This window comes from Camelina sativa, chromosome 13, assembly GCF_030686135.1.
Source record: "Camelina sativa cultivar CO46 ecotype springtype chromosome 13, ASM3068613v1".
NCBI lineage: Eukaryota > Viridiplantae > Streptophyta > Magnoliopsida > Brassicales > Brassicaceae > Camelina > Camelina sativa.
Window position 1 is genome coordinate 15,680,002 of NC_141892.1, and position 19,182 is coordinate 15,699,183.

The 19,182-nt window shown below is 39.2% G+C and overlaps 4 protein-coding genes across 17 annotated transcripts; 2 read left to right on the forward strand and 2 right to left on the reverse strand.

Annotated features, from left to right (window-relative positions):
• Positions 1-380: 380 nt before the first annotated feature.
• Positions 381-2,354, reverse strand: LOC104736885 (uncharacterized). The gene is made up of 4 exons (XM_010456970.3): positions 2,340-2,354; positions 1,637-1,912; positions 938-1,546; positions 381-728 (listed from the first exon to the last, which is right to left on the reverse strand). Exons 1-4 carry the CDS (start codon positions 2,352-2,354, stop codon positions 381-383), a joined length of 1,248 nt encoding a protein of 415 aa, XP_010455272.2.
• A 562-nt stretch (positions 2,355-2,916) lies between these two features.
• On the forward strand, positions 2,917-11,655 carry LOC104736884 (mitogen-activated protein kinase kinase kinase 1-like). 8 transcript variants are annotated; one of them, XM_087482768.1, is made up of 11 exons: positions 2,968-3,435; positions 3,597-3,851; positions 8,760-8,827; positions 8,960-9,022; positions 9,112-9,269; positions 9,357-9,429; positions 9,529-9,769; positions 9,941-10,054; positions 10,314-10,341; positions 10,438-10,541; positions 10,633-11,655. In XM_087482768.1, the coding sequence occupies exons 7-10, from the start codon at positions 9,758-9,760 to the stop codon at positions 10,509-10,511; spliced, it is 228 nt and encodes a 75-aa protein (XP_087338894.1). In that variant the 5' UTR covers positions 2,968-3,435; positions 3,597-3,851; positions 8,760-8,827; positions 8,960-9,022; positions 9,112-9,269; positions 9,357-9,429; positions 9,529-9,757; the 3' UTR covers positions 10,512-10,541; positions 10,633-11,655. The 8 variants fall into 8 exon arrangements, 7 of the variants coding, with proteins under 7 accessions (XP_087338894.1, XP_087338893.1, XP_087338891.1 ...); XM_087482767.1 differs by having other exon boundaries at positions 9,529-9,582; XM_087482765.1 differs by having other exon boundaries at positions 10,314-10,541.
• Positions 11,656-13,287: 1,632 nt separating this feature from the next.
• Positions 13,288-16,492, forward strand: LOC104736881 (uncharacterized). 5 transcript variants are annotated; one of them, XR_015578860.1, is made up of 3 exons: positions 13,288-13,446; positions 14,599-14,728; positions 14,843-15,244. XR_015578860.1 is itself a non-coding variant. In XM_087482771.1 (3 exons), exon 3 carries the CDS (start codon positions 15,273-15,275, stop codon positions 16,116-16,118), a length of 846 nt encoding a protein of 281 aa, XP_087338897.1. In that variant the 5' UTR covers positions 13,288-13,446; positions 14,588-14,728; positions 14,843-15,272; the 3' UTR covers positions 16,119-16,492. The 5 variants fall into 5 exon arrangements, 4 of the variants coding, with proteins under 4 accessions (XP_087338897.1, XP_010455265.2, XP_010455266.2 ...); XM_087482771.1 differs by having other exon boundaries at positions 14,588-14,728; positions 14,843-16,492; XM_010456963.3 differs by lacking the exon at positions 14,843-15,244 and adding an exon at positions 15,270-16,492 and having other exon boundaries at positions 14,588-14,728.
• Positions 16,467-18,504, reverse strand: LOC104736883 (putative cysteine-rich receptor-like protein kinase 39). 3 transcript variants are annotated; one of them, XM_087482772.1, is made up of 4 exons: positions 17,466-17,718; positions 17,307-17,369; positions 16,981-17,219; positions 16,467-16,834 (listed from the first exon to the last, which is right to left on the reverse strand). In XM_087482772.1, exons 1-4 carry the CDS (start codon positions 17,568-17,570, stop codon positions 16,795-16,797), a joined length of 447 nt encoding a protein of 148 aa, XP_087338898.1. In that variant the 5' UTR covers positions 17,571-17,718; the 3' UTR covers positions 16,467-16,794. The 3 variants fall into 3 exon arrangements, with proteins under 3 accessions (XP_087338898.1, XP_010455271.1, XP_010455267.1); XM_010456969.2 differs by having other exon boundaries at positions 17,307-18,504; XM_010456965.2 differs by having other exon boundaries at positions 17,001-17,219; positions 17,307-17,718.
• Between the last annotated feature and the right edge of the window lie 678 nt (positions 18,505-19,182).

The following is a 19,182-nucleotide window of genomic DNA, read 5'->3' on the forward strand; positions in this document are numbered from 1 at the left end:
GTATTGGAGAGGAAGATCAATTATTGGAAAATAAGATCCCTAATTTTATTTTTTTCCTTGAATATTGAATTAAAAACCGGGCCATCGGTATGCTTACATCGGGTCAACATTTAAATTTGGGTCAATAGCTGGTTTAAATCTGATATGTTTAAATTATGGCAAATCGGATATGTTTTTGTGTTGTTATGTTAACATTTAAATCGGATATGTTTTTGTGTTCTTTGTGTTCTTATGCTTATGACCTTATGTTATTGAGTCTCATATTAGTCAGTCCTAAATCAACACCATCGAGGATTAATACTAATGAGTCTGATATTAGTCTAACAAGCAAAAGCATCAAAAACCATCATTTACAAAACAATCATAAAGACACTTAAAAATTAGGCAAAGTCTACAAACTCAGCCGCATACACTGGACGCACATAAGTTTTCATTCGTTCCACTAGCACAGGATCCTTTGCTGCTGACCAAAGATCGACTGCCAACTTCAAACGAGCTTGCTTGATGTTTTCATCGTCAATCAACTCATCGAAACCATTCCATAGATCATCAGAAACTAAAGTCAACACCGCATCTGGTTCATCTTTACCCGCGTCTTTAGGACTAAGTGTAGGATCAAATCCGGTCACAACAGACTTTTGAGATAAGTGTCCTACTATGTTCTTTAGATAGTCTTGTGTATCTACATTGAGGTCTATCAATAGATTATCTAAATCAAACAGTTCAACCTGTCAAAAAAAAAAATTATGAATGGCTTTAGTTAAAGTTACAACACATAAATTATGACACATAAGTTTACGACACATAAGTTACAACACATAAGTTACAACACATAATTTATGTTTACAACATACACATACAAACAAGAATACAACAAAAAGGAAAGACCACACAACATATTACAATCGAACAAGGCATTGAGCTACTTCTTACGTACCGAAGTTTTGGGCTTCACTCGTGATGGACTAGGATCCACTACTGCTGGCTTAGGATCCACTTCTGCTGGCTTAGGATCCACTTCTGCTGGTCTGGATATCAAGGCCTTGATATTTGATACATCTTTCTCCATTGTTAGCAATCGTTCCCCAAAGGTCTCTGTGAAGCTCTTGAAAGAAGAGTCAATTAACTCCTTAAAGAACCGCTTCATATCATCTACACATGAACAATGTGAAGTTGATGCTCTCTGAGATAGCACCATTCTTTTCCGTGTCTCTGCTCCATGGTCAACTTGCTTCTTCTTCCTCTTCTTCAAGCTAGACACTTCTGGGATATTAGCTTGCTTCTCACCACTCTCCTCTCCAACCGAAACTTCATTGTCCCCTCTAACAGTCTGAGATTGTTCCACACCAACATCCTTAATGTTATCATCTTCCACACCATATCCTTCGCCACTCTCCCAAATATGATCTCCAAAATCATAGCTAGATCTGATCAAAGCTTCCAAGTTGTCCACTTCACAATCTTTAATTTCATCACCCCTCAAATATTCAATGGACTCCAATACATCAAAGTTTCCAGTGGAGGAAATGCATGGATAAACAACATCCTGACAAAACAATAACAAAGAAACCAATTCAAAAAAAAACTCAACGTATTCGAATTTAAACTTAAAAGAAAAAAGAAGAAGTCAACTGACCTTGTTTCCAATTGATTTCTCTACAAGGAGGAGCTCATCATATGATACTTTAGCAGCACCTTTCCAATTAGAGTTTCGGCTAACTGTAATCTCTGTGTCAATCTTCTCTCCCATAAGTTGTCCAATGAGAGGAATGGCCTCCATAACCCAAACTTGAAGAGCATATGAGAAACCATTAAGGATGTAACTAATGGGGTTCTTCAGTTTCTTTTTTGCTTCCACTATAGAGCTAACTAAATGGTCAAAAGCTACAAGACCCCAAGGATAAGTCCTAACCTTCTCAGAATATCGGAAATATAATATCAATTATTAATTCTCTAAATTATCTTCAATTAATTTCAGACCACAGTCGATAAAAATTTAATACAGATTTTAATTTCAACTATTAATCGTTGTTTCTTTTTATTAAACATAATATTTTTTAAATAAGAATTTACACAAAAATAGGATTTTGTAGATCCGTTATTTACCTAAACATTAAAATATTTTCATAATTTTTAAAATAATAGTTTACGGATATATATATATATATTGCATGTAATTTAAATATATTTTTGTAAAAATTTCTTATTAATCAACTTGAAATCAATATTGAAGACCATATTCCTTTTAAAGATATTTCATTAGTTATTTTCTTGTTTATAATTATTCTTTTATTTCCATAATATATTATTAAATTTTTGAACAAATTTGAAAATCTAACGTTATCTATTTCCATTTTTAATAAACCAATATTTGTTTCCTTAAATTAACCACGTAATTTATGATAACAAATTAGATTTGACCAATTCTTGTTATCATTATATTAAAAATAATTTTTTGTTTCCATAAATATCTCAAAATATATTACGAAATTAAATATGTTTACGTATATATTTTTCGAATTGAAGAGTTTGATTCTTATGGTAATAAATTTAAATGATTGTATATGTTTAGATACAGATTTAGAACCCATCCTCTTAGTCACATTAATCACGATCCGAATATGAATATACCGGATCAACCCGAGATCCACGTATTTTTCCTAAATAAAATGATAAATCGATTTTTTTTTATTTTATTCCTAAAACTAAATTCAGTGGCATTTCATGTAATCATCTCTTAATCTATGTCTATTTATTAAAAATACTTCCCTTTTAATTGTATAAATTACTAAAATAAATAATATGATAGATGACTTTTTTTTTTTACATAAACAGGGAAAAAAAAAATTTACAAGTCCTCGTCAACTTCTTTTGTTTGTTTCGTCCTTTTACTCAGTGTCAGTGTCACTGCACATTGCTTGGAAATTTCCACTTCTATATTTATTCTCTCTCTAGTTGACGTAGTCTGCAGACCACAATGGACGTAGCTGACACTTTAGCCGATGGAATCTTGGTGAAATCGAGAGGGTATCTTATCCCTAATGATGTTGTGGCTGTTGATGGTGGTATTAGGACCACCAGTACTTAAGCCCCCTCCGGCAATGAAACTACCTCCTATTGATCTTTCAGGATCATCTTGGGATTTCCTTACGCATTTTGCTCCAAGTGAAACAGTTCAGCGGCCGAGTTCCTCTTCTTCTGATAACAGCTGTGATGAAGAGGAAGTGGAAACGGAAGAGACGGGACGTAGTTTATTCACTTGGGGGATACGGCTCACGAGGCATGCTCAATCGCTATAGACGATGGTGACTACTCAAGGAAAGTATCCATTACTTCTTCGATTTATGCCTCTGGAAGATCTATCATCACTTCTTGGCTGAAGGGTCATGTTCCGGGACGATCATCATTTAGCTCTGTGTATGAAGGCATTTCAGAGTAAGTGATAGTAATATCTGTTGAACTTGACATCAGATTCTTAGTTTTTGATGGATGTTTATGTCAGTCTTTACTTTAGTTCAGACTATAGACTTTTATTTTCTATAGGAGATTGAACTACTTATTCAGCTTCAACATCGTGATATTATGTCTTCTTGTAGTTCCTCCATTGATTCAGAATCCACTTACTCCTTTCTAACGCCCTCTTTGGAGTTCCCGGATCGCGTCAGTTTCCGGAAAATGGATTTGAGTGAAGCAGGTCCTAGTCGACACGTTCGGGAAAATCATAAATTGACGCGTTCTAAGTTGATTGGAAATTTTTACAATCCTGAGGATATGGTATTAGTGACGTCTTGGCTGAAGGGTCAACTTCTGGGACGAGGATCATTTGCCTCAGTGTACGAAGCCATTTCAGAGTAAGTCTTACTGGTTGCTTAATTATGTTAAAACTGTGGATATTTGGTTCGTTGCAAGTCGTTTTTAAAAAAGTAGACTTTCGATGAGGGATATACTAAGGTAGTCAGTTGACAAATGTGGTGCTTAGTCAGGATATGCATTTCGCTAATGGAAGCTTATGTGAAATGTAGAAATGGGGACTTCTTGGCTGTTGTTGGACATGGGCTGCGCCCAATATGCCACTCGGCCCAACAAGACTCACTAATTGTGATTTCGGCCAGACAAAATTGGGAGATAGTCATTAACACTCCGTAGAGGGTAATCTCGACATTTCGCGTTGGGAACCCTAAAAACTCTAGATGTCAACAATCCGCTATAAAAGGAGAGAGCATTTATTGGAATCATCATCTTGACCCCCGGACAAGACCTAGAGAGCAATACTTTGCATCGAAAACTGTTATTGTCTTTTGTGTAATTCATTTACATTTTCGAGCTCGTCATTATTAGCTTGTTAGTTCTCATGTGAACTAACAAGCTCAATCTTGACTCGTGTTAGTGACGATTTCACGTTTTCATCGTTAATAAAGAGCTAGCTTCATTCTTTCCCCGCAAAATCTTATTTACTTAGTGTTGTGCAATCTCCAGTACAAACAATTGGCGCCCACCGTGGGGCTAGAGTAGAGCGCTTCTTTCTGACGAATCAAGACCGACAGTCCGCATTTCCACGAAGATTCAAGACTCATGACGAACTCCAGTGCAGATCTCAACATCACGTCCGAGCAGACAACGGAGCAACGATGGGGGCGAACAAGAACACGCACTGTCCCGCCTTTACCTTCCACGACGACTTCAGTCGAGGGCGCTACTCCGAACAATACAACCTCTACACTAGTACCAGACGCGCCCTTGGAACCTCTTGCTGCCACACATGCCAAGCATCTCGAAATCGTGGCTCCAGTTGTCATTGACGGTGCCGCCCTCCCAGCTCCCTTGCTTGCTGAACAGAGGAACAACCTCGACGATCTGATACAGACTATCCTCGACAGGCTCAATAGCCGGCACACACGAATAGCTGAGCGGCTCGATGCACTCGTTGCAACACAAGAAGCATTATAAGACCAAATCAGAAGACTCCAGCAAAGAAGGCACGAACATCAACACACAAGCTATGTAGCCAAGCTGGACACACTGCCGCCCTTGTCACTGCTAGTTGAGGAACGCTCAGAGAGTCATAGACGCTGATCGACGTCCATCATCGAAGGATCCTTCGACGACCACACTAGGGAAGGGGCGCCCGCCGATCAAGACCGGACGCACAGTCGTAGCGAGCGTAGTAGGAGCAAGCCGACCCCAACGTTGCTGAACCACCATCCGACCGATGACCTGAACGATTACAAGGATTTAAAAATACAGCGACTAGAAGCGATCGTAAAGGACATCTCGGCCAAGATCCATCGAGCATTAAGCGTGGCCCCCAACTTAGAGAAGGTGCTCGAAGAGGATCAACGCTCACCCTTCACGACGAGAATATCTAGCGTTCGCGTTCGCCACATCAACAAGTTCAAGTTCATCCCATACAACGGGCTAACCGACCCAAAACCTTTCTTAACATCGATAAGTGTTGCAATCAATCGAGCACACTTTAGTCATAAAGAATACGATGCCGGCTACTGTCAAATGTTTGTGGAAAACTTAGACCTTGACGCACTAAGTTAGTTTTCTCGTCTTGAAGCCAATTCGATAAATAGCTACTACGAGCTCACTGCTGCTTTCCTGCAACACCACTTGACCTTTATGATAAAGGGGGTATCTAACGCCGATCTTTGGACGATGCACCAAAAGGACGACAAATCATTTAGAGAGTTCATGGAACGATTCAAGAGGGTTTTTTCGAAGCTCGCTATCGCAGACGATACTGCGATCTCCGCTCTCTGGAATGCGCTCGCATATGGGTCTCGCTTCAGGGACGATACTATCATATACGAGCCTCTGACTCTCAACGACGCGCTGCACCGGGCCAACAAGTACATCGAGGTGGAAGAAGAGAAAGCAGCATGGTCAAACCATCCATCAAGATAGGCAAAACTCAGCCAAATCGAACAATTGCTAGGCGGCCTGCGCCGAACAAAAAAAAAGAATGCTCGTCATGCTGAGCTCTCTCTTTGTTAAAAGAACTACGAATGGCTTGATCCCTTTTGCAAGGGTACGTAAGCAGCCTTCTACAAAGCGCAGCTATAACTCGCAAGAACACACTTAGTCAAACAAGCTCTCTCAAACGAGTCTGTCTTAGTGAGTGTCCAGCTTCTACATCGTCACCCTGGCCAGGTGTACGATTTAAAACGCGTTCCACATGGATGCAGCGGTGAAATAATCCACACAAAAAAGCCGACCCAGTTTTGCAATCAGCTAGCAGGCGGTCAAGTTTCGATAAGAAAAGTCCTTACTTGCACTCTCTTGCCTACCTCGTGGCACACACAGGGTAAGCCGGACACTAGGGCCGCACCTAAAAGGTACAACGAGCTCATCTCAACTACCACCTTAAAACTTGGTATTCGAAACACGTATTAGGATAAGCCGAGAGACGTCTCACCCCGTAAAATACATCTCGAAACCATGCAAAAAAGCAGAGCATGTCTCGCACTAGCTTGAGGGTGCCTGAACTAATAAGCCAAGTTCCGACTTGCATGTTCTTGCCATCCCCAAGCACCCACAGGATAAACCGGACATAAAAGCCGCACCTAAACGTATCGCGAGTCCGTCTCGCCTACCGCTTTACTCTGTGCCGACCTGCACTCTACAGTTTGGCGCCTACCTCCAGCTTGGCGCCTACCTCAAGCTAGGTGCCGACCTCCAGCTTGGAGCCTACCTCAACCTAGATCCCGACCTCTAGCTTGGTGCCTGCCTCAAGCTTGGTCCCGACCTCCAGATTGGTGCTTGCCTCAAGCTTGGTGCCGACCTCCAGCTTGGTGCCTACCTCAAATTTGGTGCCTACCTCAAGTTTGGTGCCTACCTCAAGCTTGGTACCGACCTCAAGTTTGGCGCTTACTGCAAGTTTGGTGCTCACCTCCAGCTTGGTGCCTACCTCAAGTTTGGTGCCGACCTCAAGCTTGGTGCTGACCTCCAGCGCCTACCTCAAATTTGGTGCTGATCTTCAGCTTGGTGCCGACCTCCAGCTTGGTGCCTACCTCAAGTTTGGCGCATACTTCACACTTGTCAGACTCACACTCGCCACCCTCGCGCTCGACGCCCTCACGCTCGCCACCCTCGCGCTTGACACCTTTACGCTCTTTATAATTGATACCATACTCACTAGAGAGAGCGCGTTGGATCACGGCAAGAGTTTTGCCACACACACGCGTTGGAACATGAGGAACTGATGGAAGCAGACCATCCTCCTCAAACGTGCCAATCTCATAAGGATCATCAATGCGACCTAGAGACTCGCGATCACGCCGACCTCCCATCATGAGATTAGCATCTCCACCAGAATCAGCGTCGGTCTCTTGGGAAGTGCTGACCTCAAGGCAGTCAGCGCCAACCTCGAGGCAGCAAGCGCCAAAATCGTAGGCATCCCTCCGCCGATCTCTCTCAATCTCACGAGGACCTAGTTCCTCGTGCAGACCTCCAGCCAGCAGGGAACTTCGACAACTGTCGAGCTTGCCAACGCTGCGCGATCCCCGCTCAAAATCAGTGCCTCCCACTTCAAGATCGTCGTCATTCTCCCAACCTCCAATGCCGGCCTCACAAGGGACGACCTCGGGACCAAGGTGCCGACCTCCAAATTGCCACGCGTCCCCACTACCGATCTCACGATTAACACTAAAACTGCCGATCTCACCCGAATCTCTCCTCTCGGTCACAATGCCGATCTTAGCAGATCTGGCCGCTCTACGACCACCGAGACCAGGTAAAATACGAAAAGCATCAGACCTACCGACCTGATCCGAATCACTCTCTCGATCGAATCCACTCCAACTCGAACCATCACGCCGCTCATCAAGATGAGAAATTCCGATGTCATACGGAGAGGCGACCTCCAAGAAATCTTGCGACGACCCGCTGACCTCAATTTCTCTCCGCCGATCGAGAGAACTCATCTCCGTCTGCCGACTAACTTACCCACCAACCTCGATATGCCGACCCGCGTTCTTGCTCGCAGTACCAACCACTTCGTCACTCTCAACCATACCAACAGTCCCTCTTGCGGCATATCAGAGCGGAGCCAAACAGCTGTTTCGTCAATACCAGTTCGCCGACCGCCGATCTCTTGATCCTCGTCGAACCCGCCGACCTCTGATACCGCAACTCTCGGCGCCACCCTGCAAGGACGAGCAGCTGGCTGATTTTGTTGGTCGCTGATCATAGGCGATCTCACACGAGGTAGCTAGGACCGCTATATGTGTCGAGCATGCATATTAACAGACAATTCAAGCACGCCCGCCGATCGCAGAAGAACTGCCGCTCTCCGGACTAAGGAGGGACTATTGTTGGACATGGGTTGCGTCCAATATTCCACTCGGCCCAACAAGACTCACTAATTGTGATTTCGGCCCGACAAAATTGGGTGATAGTCATTAACACTCCGCAGAGGGTAATCTTGACATTTCGCATTGGGAACCCTAGGGAACCCTAGAGGTCAACAATCCGCTATAAAAGGAAAGGGCATTTATTGGAATCATCATCTTGACCCCCGGACAAGACCTAGAGAGCAATACTTTGCATCGAAAACTGTTATTGTCTTTTGTGTAATTCATTTCCATTTTCGAGCTCGTCATTATTAGCTTGTTAGTTCTCCTGTGAACTGACGAGCTCAATCTTGACTCGTGTTAGTGACGATTTCACGTTTTCATCGTTAATAAAGAGCTAGCTTCATTATTTCCCCACAAAATCTTATTTACTTAGTGTTGTGCAATCTCTTGTACAAACAGCTGTGAAGGAAGTTTCACTTCTTCAAAAGGGAAGTCAGGCAAAAGAGTGCGTAAAACAACTTGAGAGGGTATGGAAGTTTATAATATGTCCACAGAATATATCACTTTTTTGAGTTTATTCATTGTAGCATTATCTCGTTGATCAGTCAGAAGTAGGTTGCTTATCCACCTTACGTTTGCACATTTTTCATTTTCTACAGGAGATTGCGTTACTTTGTCAGCTTCAGCATCAGAATATTGTTCGATATCGTGGCACACCAAAGGCATGGACCCGCTCTGGGTTTCTTTTTCTCAGTTTCAGTTTCCCTAAGTATTTTGTTGTGCAATTGATAACTCATTCCGCTGTTTTCAGGACGGGTCAAATTTGTACATCTTTCTTGAGCTTGTAACCCAAGGATCCCTTAAAAAACCCTACGAAAGATACAAACTTAGAGACTCTCTAGTCTCCTTGTACACAAGACAAATTCTTGATGGTTTGGAATATCTCCACGATAAAGGCTGTGTCCATAGGTTTGACTAGTAAACTCCCTTGTCATAGTATTTCTTAAAACTCTGATTTCATTGGGTTAATTACTTTTCTTATCTTATGCGATAAAGGGACATTAAATGTGCAAATATATTGGTGGGCACTAATGGCGCCATTAAACTTGCAGATTTTGGGTTGGCAAAGGTTCTTTCCATTAATAAAATGTTTATATATTTGCTATATATAAACCTGGTACATCACTTATTCCCCTGAGTCGATACCTGTTTCATTTTTGTCATGTAGGTGTCAAATGACATAAAGTCTTGCTAGGGAACTCCATTCTGGATGGCTCCAGAGGTATTGTTTTTGGATCCTTCGTACTGTTTTTTGTTGTGTGAATACAATGATCGGCAAACATATTACATATCATACATTAACAGAAACTTAATTGTATCTTGATCTGTTGTTTGTTGCTCATTCCACTTACTTAATACGACATTACGTCCTGCATGGAGAGTCTATTCATTTCTGGATGGCTCCAGAGGTTAAGTCTCCTTCAAGTGTTTGATTATATTTTTAAAAATTTTTCTATTAATAAGTGTAAGTATGATAGTAGTAATCGTATGTAACAGATATATGAATTCATATCACTTTCATTGTACTCTAGGCTATACGTGTATTGTTGATTCTAAATGGAACATAATCATTTGATCAGGTTATTCAACCCAGGGGTAATTATGGGTATGGAAGTCCAGCTGATATCTGGAGCCTTGGGTGCACTGTGCTAGAAATGTGTACTGGTCAGACCCCTTACTATGATCTTGAACCTGTAAGTCTTCCAGTTTTTCAAACTTTCTTTAGAGAAAATAGAAAATTTCCCATAAAACAACAATTATTTAGTTAATTTTGAATTATACACGAACTTTTCGGTTTCTATAAACCTTGAATTTAGTAGATGCTAACATAATTGGAAACGCTGTATATATTTATTAACAACAAAATATATAAGGACTAACGACATTTGAACGGTCCTTTTATGCTATAATGGGATTTTATGAGTTAAAGTCAGAATTTGTGCAAACGCGCAGGTTCAAGCCCTGTTTCATATCGGAAAGGGTAAGCTTCCAAAAATACCTGATACTTTATCACTAGATGCTCGTGATTTCATACTAAAGTGTCTCAAAGTGAACCCCGATGAACGGTCAACTGCAGCTGAGCTGCTAAACCATCCATTTGTGATAAGGCCCTTATCCAGAGGATCAACTGCTCCACATCTCTGTAGATGAGGCTGATTTGAGTAAATACTATCTCTATAGGTGAAGCTTTTAGTTTCGTCTTTTAATGAGAATATACTAGAATCAAAAGCTGTATATATTCCAACATGGCTGTCCTATTGTCTGAGCGCAGGCGTAATCAGAAGATTTGTGTGAGATCAGATGAGACTCCATAGAAACTATTGAGGAGAGTGGAGATATGATTCTTCTTCACACTTGCGGTTTTGGGTTGCGCAGCCAAGAGCTAAGTTCCCTGGGACATATCTTCAAATAATATATGGCTCATTTCATTTGTGTTTGTTATTCGTTGTTGTTTATCTGTGTGTTGGGATTAATATTAAAACTGAAGAGACTTATTTTTACTGGAATCATTATATCAGATAATGTCTACCTTGGCGTTTTTGGTGCATAGGTTTTTTTTTTGGTTCAACGTGCATAGATTTGTTTAGTTTTGTTAAATTATAGTATAATGTATTGTATAATCATAATTGGTTCTTCTATAGACTTCACACTTGCGGTTTACATAACTTAACGTAGTTCAGTATAAAAATTGTATGTATATTGAATTTTTAAAACATGCTTCAGATTTTGAATTATTTTTGTGGGAGACTTGTTAAAGATTAAAGGGAAAAATAAACGTCTCATTCAGGAATAGAAATGTTAGATGCTGTACTGTTGCAATGTTGCATGCTATATTGTCGCTTAACACACACATTCCCCCACCCATGTTTCCTTCAGAGTTCAGAGTATTTGATTAAAGTTCTTTTATTTCTGTTTATGGTGTTTATAACTGTAAGTATGTTTTTGTAATCACATATAATTTGGATTCTTTCCATTTTGATTGTACTTTAGGCTATACTTTGTACGGTTCCCCGGATGAGCGACCAACTGCAGCTGAACTGCTGAACCATCCATTTGTGACAAGGCCCTCACCATCCTTGAGCTCAGGAGGAACATTAATGTCCTAATGTAAAAAAGGGAAAATAGAAATAGTTGGTTCTTATAAAGCTCCATTTTAAACTATTCAAAAGTATGGTAAAAACATTTATTTATGATTCTGGTCAAAGCCACTTTCATTAAAGTCTCTATATCATTCAACTTGTTTCTTACAATAATTCTCCTTTGAAAAGTTATTGCAATTTTTGGATTTATAAAATTTATTCGAAAGGGGATTTGGTGGCTTTGGTTAGGGATTTTTTCCAGTCTGGTAAGTTTGGTACTAGATTAAATGAGACAAACATTTGTCTTTATTCCAAAAGTGGATAAGCCGTAGAGAATGGCAGAATTTTGACCAATTAGTCTCTATGATGTCGGTTATAAGATTATTTCCAAGATCTTTTGGTTCCAGTTGAAGAGAATTTTACCCTCTCTTCTCTCGGAAACTCAGTCTTTTTTTTGTTTCAGGACGCTTGATTACAGATAATATTATTATTGCTTAGGAAATGTTTCATGGCCTGAATACTAATCGGCGGTGTAAAACAGATTTCCTGGCCTTTAAGAAGGATATGAGTAAAGCTTATGATCGAGTGGAATGACGTTCCTGGGAGCGGTTAATGGATTTCGTGGATTATGTGGTGTGTCAGTTCAGTCTCTTATCAAGTCCTTCTTAATGGTCAACCTCGTGGTTCTATTCTTTTGGAACAGAGTTTACGCCAAGGAGATCCTCTTTTTACGTATTTGTTTATTTTTTTTACGGAGGTTTTGATTGCTAATATTAAAAGGCTCGGGATTGCCACCTATTTTCTCATCTGTTATTCACAGATAATAGTCTCTTCTTTTGTAAAGCACAAGAGGAAGAGGGTAAGACAGTTATGGATATTATTGGTAATTATGGTAAAGCCTCGGGACAAGAGGTCAATCTTGTGAAATCCTCTATTTTGTTTGCAAAGAAAGTCCTGAATCCGACTAGAGAGCATCTGAAAACTGTCATTGGTATTTCTAAAGAAGGGGAGATTTGCTATTATTTGGGTATCCCTGAAAGCCTTGAGGGTCCTCGTTAAAAGATCTTCACCTATGTTAATGATAATTTAAGTAATCGGATAACTGATAATCGGGGACTAGTTTTATGATTATAATCGGATTAAACGGGGAGTAATCAGATAACTGATTTTTTAAAGGGATTAGTCATTAATCGGATAACTTGAGGTGTAATTGGTGCTTGACGAAAATTTTAAAACAGGGGTCACCACTATTATTAGTTTTATGTTCCAAAATAGAGAATTTCTTCAAAATACCATACTTTAAGTTTTTTTTTCTTCCAAAAATACCACAAGAAAATTTAATTTTCTAAAAAATATTACATAATTTTTATTTTTCCAAAAAAATCACAAACATAAAAATTGATTTTCAAGAGTGTAAAAGATTATATTTTTTTTGGGTTTGGGTTGACTATTTTTAATTTATAATATAGGTTTTAGGAATAGTGTTTATGATTTAATATTTAGTTTTGAATGTTTAAAAAGTAAGTTTTAGTTTTATGATTTTTTTGGAAATTTTTATAGTTTAACAGTATTTTTGGAACATAAAACTAATAAACCCAAATTAGTGGTATTTATGGGATCTACATCCAAAAATACTACCAAACATACTATTGTACTTATTACTGGAGTGAACAAACAATTCATAAACTCATTTTGTGTTGGGCTTTTTTATTTACAAATTTTTCTTAAATTCATTTAAAATTATCAAAATCATAAATAAAATTTAAAATTATTTGGTTAACAAACCAAGTAAATGTGTGAAACCTGAGTATGGGCTTTAAAGTCCCAGATAAATAATAAATGGGCCTATAACATCATTTCTAAAACAACACCGAACTTAAGGACTGGGATCTTATAAACAAACATTAAGCTCTCGCCGTCAGGTCACATTTATCGCCACCGCTGAGACCGCCGCTTAGGGCCGTCTCCTCCGTTATCTCCATAACCACAGCAACCCTCATCACCTGGTAAGCTCCATTTTCTAATCTATTCGATCTCTTACGATGTCGGATCTGTTTCTATTGAAGTTAAATCTCTTGCGATTCCGATCTTTACTCTGAGATTTATCTGAATTAGGGTTCACGATTTGAGTTCTTGGGTTTTCTCGCTTTATCATTTCTACTGTTATTTGGCCTAACTGGTTCTGATTTTGTCTCTTCTCTGATTACTCTCTTTCGCGCTTGTGTTTATGTTTGAAAACTGCTTGGAAAATTGAAAATGTTATCAATCTTGACTATAATATTTGTTTTGGTCCAAGGAGAGAACTTAGGTTCGTATGTGGTGGGCTCTCTATGTTGTATGGTCTAATGGATGTGTTGGGTTTTCATTTTTCCTTGAAAATTTGGAATTTGATTCTTGAATCGTGGAACATTGGATCCATTTCACTTAAAAAAATATAAATGAATGAACATTTTAGATGTATCAAAGGAAATTTTAGCACAAATTGGAGTTTGGATTAGCACTTTGTTGTGTTGGAGTGTGATTTATATTCGTTTTGTTTGTATTTGGGTAGCATCTTGGTGCATTGGATATTTTTTTAATCATTTTCGTGCTTTGGATTTGGACATGGCAATTGCTCATACTTATATTCTGGTCTATGTGTGACTTGGACTATTCTTATTTGCTTATCGTGAGTCAAATCTTTCAGTCCTGGTTGGTATGGCTATAAATCTTCCTATGAGTAGTGTTTGGGTTGATTTCATGTTGAAGTCGTAGTCTAGACTCTAGAGACCTCACTGAGTACTTCCCCTTGTAGTTGCAAAGGAAGAGTGACGAGTCTTTGGGGATTCTTTTAGAGGGAGACATAAGAGGACCTTCCTTAATTGAGTTTGTTTTATTTTGGTTTTGGTATCCAGCCTTAAAATGTTTTTGTTCTTTTACTGAGATTACCTTGCTAATCATTGTATTTATTGATTTTTAAATAAACAAACAAAAATTGGTTCTATTCTCATGTTTTTTTTTATAAACAAGTATGAAACATGGTTTTGAGTTATGCTTCCTTTAATTGGAAACACATATCGAATTAGGACGTTTCATAGCTAGTGGATATCATTTCTTCCCTTGCCTATAGTTATGTTCAGTATTATTGAAAACTTATTTTGTTTGAAGTTCCTCGGCAGGAAAATCCTGTAGAGTCTGAGCCAATGTTGTCGGCGAGAACCTCAAAAGTTGTGGGTGTTTTTCCCGCCGATAAAGCTGCTGGCAAGATGTGTTGGGGTTGGGGTTGGGTAGGATGGTGTGTAGGGCAAGGTAAGGATGCTTTATTTACAAAAGAATCATTTAGAACTTTGGCTTCCAAATTTGTTTTTGGGGCTTATCCCATGGAAAAAGTTCTCTATTTTGTTTTTTTTTTTTTGGACTAAGGAGGATTCTTGCGTTTCTTTAAACATGGGACACTTGAAGATATGATCTTGGATTAGTTTCTGCCTCTTGTGGTATTATCATTACAGTGTGAGGTTTTAACATTCCGAAAGTTAGTTCTTGGATCACAATCAAAGATGTGATATACCTAAGACTATGTTCTTCCCTGTTAGTACCGTCTTTGTGAGAATATGCGGGTTCTGGTCGATACCCTTTCAGTGCACCAGTTTACCGGAATCATATTGGAAACAAAAAACTCTTAGGTTACAACAATATTGTCATGGATCAATTGATGCGCGTCCTCTGTTTGTCAGTTGTAAATTTGCATAAAATTGTTGATTGCTGAGAAGCGTCTTGTGAAGTGAATTCTTTTTAAAAAAAAAATATATAGCTGTCAGCTGATAATCATTTTTGTTGTGGATTTAATTAGCAAATGGGGAGAACTAAGGAACACGCATCATTTACTCGGTTTCCACCCGCCCCTCGGAAAGATATTAACTTTAAAAAAGATTTAAACAAAGGAAACCAGGAAAAGGGATATGTGAAGGCTCTGAAAAGAAAACCTTGGAAAGGTGTGACATGCCCTGTCTGTCTTGAGGTTCCTCACAACTCGGTCGTCCTCCTTTGCTCATCTTACCACAAAGGATGCCGTCCTTGCATGTGTGCCACGGGAAGTCGTTTCTCAAATTGTTTAGAGCAGTACAAAAAGGCCTATGCGAAGGATGAGAAAAGTGACAAACCGCCAGAGCTATTGTGCCCGCTCTGTAGGGGTCAGGTGAAAGGTTGGACTGTTGTGGAAAAGGAACGGAAGTATCTGAATTCTAAGAAAAGGTCATGCATGAAAGATAACTGCTCGTTTTATGGAAGCTATAGACAGCTCAAGAAGCATGTCAAGGCAGTACATCCGAGATCCAACCCAAGAGCCATAGACCCTGTGCTTGAGGAGAAATGGAAGAAGCTTGAAGGTGAGAGGGAGAGGAGTGATGTGATCAGCACAGTCATGTCGTCGACACCTGGGGCTGTGGTATTTGGAGACTATGTGCTCGAGCCGTACAATGATGATTATGATGATCACTACGATGACGACGAAGACAGTGAGTCAGATGATGGTATTGAAGGTGGATTCTTCGAGCTGGGATCACTTGCAGGATTTGACATGAGTCGTATACAACCACGTTTTGCTCCAGCCATCTCAAGCCGGGGACTTCGCACTATTCTCACAAGGAACCGGTGGGTTCGAAGCAGAGGTGTGAGCAGAAGGCGGCAAACACAAGATTGATGATTGATGATTGGAAAGCGGATGTTTCTAGTCCGTCTGACCAAGTTAAGCTCCGAACTCTATAAAAGCCACGGAGGGAAAGGCGAGTGGGAACAAAACAAATGGTTGTTGATTGAAGTTTTCTAGTTAGCGGTTTAGAGTTTCTTCAGGTTTGGAAGATTCAGTTGGGTGTTCCCTCGACCTTTGATTTAAAAGAGTTCAAACGTTTTATATGCTTTTGGTACTTTTTACTTGATTTGAAAATATCTTCGGTGGTTTCTTTTTGTCTCTTTTGATTTTTTTTACCTTTTATATATATACTGGGAAAGACAGTTTTCAAGATCAAAATCAAAACTCTGCTACATTGAGAAGTATAAGAGATCATTAATATTAAATCTTCGAGTTCATGCATTTATAAAAACAAATACAATGTTTTTTGTTTCCTCACTAAAACTCAACGAGAACTCAATTCCGTAAAGACTTCGCTCACTGATGACGTTGCACCATTCTCAGATTGGGTTTGATTTCTAGTGAAAGCAGCAGCCTTAGGTAAAGGAATGGTGACTGTCTAGCTGCCAAGCCAAACTATGACAGAGCTCATGGTTGGTCTCTTTGCTGCATTCTCTTGAACGCACAACAAACCAATCTGGATCAATTTGGTGATCTCGTGTCTTGGACTCTGTATAGAAATGATCGATTATAGTCTCCGGCTTTCCTTCAACCCATCTCTTCCATGTCTGACCAAAACAAAAAAACATGTTCTTACTTTTTCTCTTTAGAGATTTGGAAGATAAAAGAATGGAGCAAAAAGATTGATTATATATATGAAGAAGCATTTCCTATATTATTCTCTAGAAATGTTTTAGAAATATAGAAAATGCACCTTTTTGAAAAAAGGCTCACCGAAGATAAAGTGATCAAGACTTGAGTTGGGGTCTTGGGGACAAACTCGTAGACAAGAACCTCTTTGTCTCCTTCATTACAAAACCCAAGAAGCTTAACTAGATTCCTATGTTGGAGTCTCGTCAGGAGTGAAACCTCATTCTTAAACTCCATATCTCCTTGTCCTGACCCTCTTGTTAATCTCTTCACAGCTATCTCTTTCCCATTTAGTAATGTCCCCTGAAACAAGTTCCTAAGATATGTTACCAATCCATGACCAAGATCGATCAAGAACTCATTATTAGGAAAATTAATTACTATAAGTACCTTATAGACTGTACTAAATCCACCTTGGCCAAGCTTATTTTCAGATGAGAATCCATCCGTTGCCTTTACGATCATATCAAGATCAAAACGTAACATAAATTGACCATCCAAATCAGAGTACTCTGCATTACCAACTAAAAGAAATGAAAATAAGCATACCTGATAAGCACATGAGAGGCACATGTGAGGAGCTAAAAGAATGAGAACAATGTAGAGTATAAATAGAGATAGATTACTATTGTAAAGGGCATCATGTGTGATCATTGATGTGTAAAGAGGAATTAGAGCTTATGTGCTCTGTTCTTAGGTGTTCTTAGGTGATGAGATTGGAGAACTGTAACTCACAATCTTATCAATACCTCTCTTAAGGTTGATTGAAGCAAGAAACAAGGTATGTAGACTTACCATTGGTTCTGTCTGGTTTACTCCTCCGAGCATAGAATTTGATTAGACAAATAAACACCAAAATATTAATAAAAGTAGAAACCGCAATTATCGCAATGTGTCCGCTATAACTAACGCTTCTTACTGCCAATAGTTCTAACACTTTTTAAATCTCAGAATCTCTATATCAATTTTAAAACTTGTGACAATGTTTCTAACTCATTTGTTTCTACCTTTCTTGTCTCTTATAGAGCTCCCATTTTCTGGTGCTTGATCATGAGCGTGAGGTCGAGGAGGCGCTTGAACTCTTGTTACATTAACAAAAGCACCATGGAAAGCATATAGATCCCACCTGAAAACATGACCTCTCCCTCTAAAAAAATAATTTTTTTCCTTTCATTTTCTAACTTCAAACCGAGTGACCACTCCTAACAGATTCAGAATTTTCTTCTTGTGTTTTTTTTTTTTTAGACTCCAAAGCCGACCCATGACAACTTTTATTGTACTTAGGAAAGACACTACTGAGATTTGTCTCCACGACTCAACATGGTTGAGGTAATTTGACAATCCTTGAGGCTTTCTTATGTTTCGGCACATAATCATGGAGTTGTAATCATGCGACATTTGAAATTGCTAAGTGCATCCATAACATGATAACAACCTTACATCTCTCAAGGCAGCTCAGCTTGGACATATGAACGCTCCTTCTCTGACCTCCTTGGCAGTGTCTTGGCCTCTCAGCCTCTGTTTTGTCTCCTTTCTCACCATTGACTCTTCTCTCTATTTTCTGTTGTTGCTCTAGTCTATATACATTCTAGTCCGATTACAGAGGAACCAAAAAGTGTCAAAATTTGTTCACAAGTCCGATTACAAGGTTTAACGAGATTAATGGAACGCATACAACAACAATAACAAAAAGACTATTTCGCTACTCAATCAATATAATGTCGTGTATTGGAGGTTGAGATGGGTTGAGATGCCCTTGAATCGAGGCTTTTTTTTTTTAAGTTCTGTTGTCGAGAGAATGAGTGGTGGAACACAAGAAATCAACTAGTTGCGGATTAGGATTTTGAGGACCTCTATATTTTACTTTCCATCGTTAGGGCATCTCCAACCCTACTCTATTTTAGAGTCAAATTTCTATTATAGAGAAACATTTGCTCCAACCCTACTCTATATTTTGCTATGATGACTCTATCTATATATAGAGCAACTCTATTCTCACCTCTATTTTTTTACACTACCTCTATTTTAGAGTTGAAAATAGAGTAATACATTACTCTATTTTAGAGAAAAAAATAGAGATATACATTGGAGATGCTCTTAGGATTATCCGAGTATGGATTACCTCTATACCTACGCCAAACCCGGGTTTCAATGTACCGTTCTCACTGTTTGAACAAAAACTAAACTAATTACACAGCTTTCTCCATTACTTTAAGTCATCGTAAACTGACAATATCAAGTATGAACCGCCAAACCCTAGTCGTGA

Bases quoted from the DNA above. Each gene is read 5' to 3' on its own strand.
- LOC104736885 (XM_010456970.3), bottom strand. The intron at 1,547-1,636 runs GTCAGTTGACTT...TTGTTTTGTCAG, and splicing joins AGAAATCAATTGGAAACAAG to GATGTTGTTTATCCATGCAT. The intron at 729-937 runs GTACGTAAGAAG...TTTTTTTGACAG, and splicing joins GAGTGAAGCCCAAAACTTCG to GTTGAACTGTTTGATTTAGA.
- LOC104736884 (XM_087482765.1), top strand. The intron at 10,055-10,313 runs GTAAGTCTTCCA...GCAAACGCGCAG, and splicing joins CTTACTATGATCTTGAACCT to GTTCAAGCCCTGTTTCATAT.
- LOC104736881 (XM_087482771.1), top strand. From the start codon at position 15,273: ATGGGGAGAACTAAGGAACACGCATCATTTACTCGGTTTCCACCCGCC.
- LOC104736883 (XM_010456965.2), bottom strand. From the start codon at position 17,570: ATGATCACACATGATGCCCTTTACAATAGTAATCTATCTCTATTTATA. The intron at 17,220-17,306 runs GTACTTATAGTA...AACTTGTTTCAG, and splicing joins GATTTAGTACAGTCTATAAG to GGGACATTACTAAATGGGAA. The intron at 16,835-17,000 runs GTGAGCCTTTTT...TGTTTTGGTCAG, and splicing joins TCTTGATCACTTTATCTTCG to ACATGGAAGAGATGGGTTGA.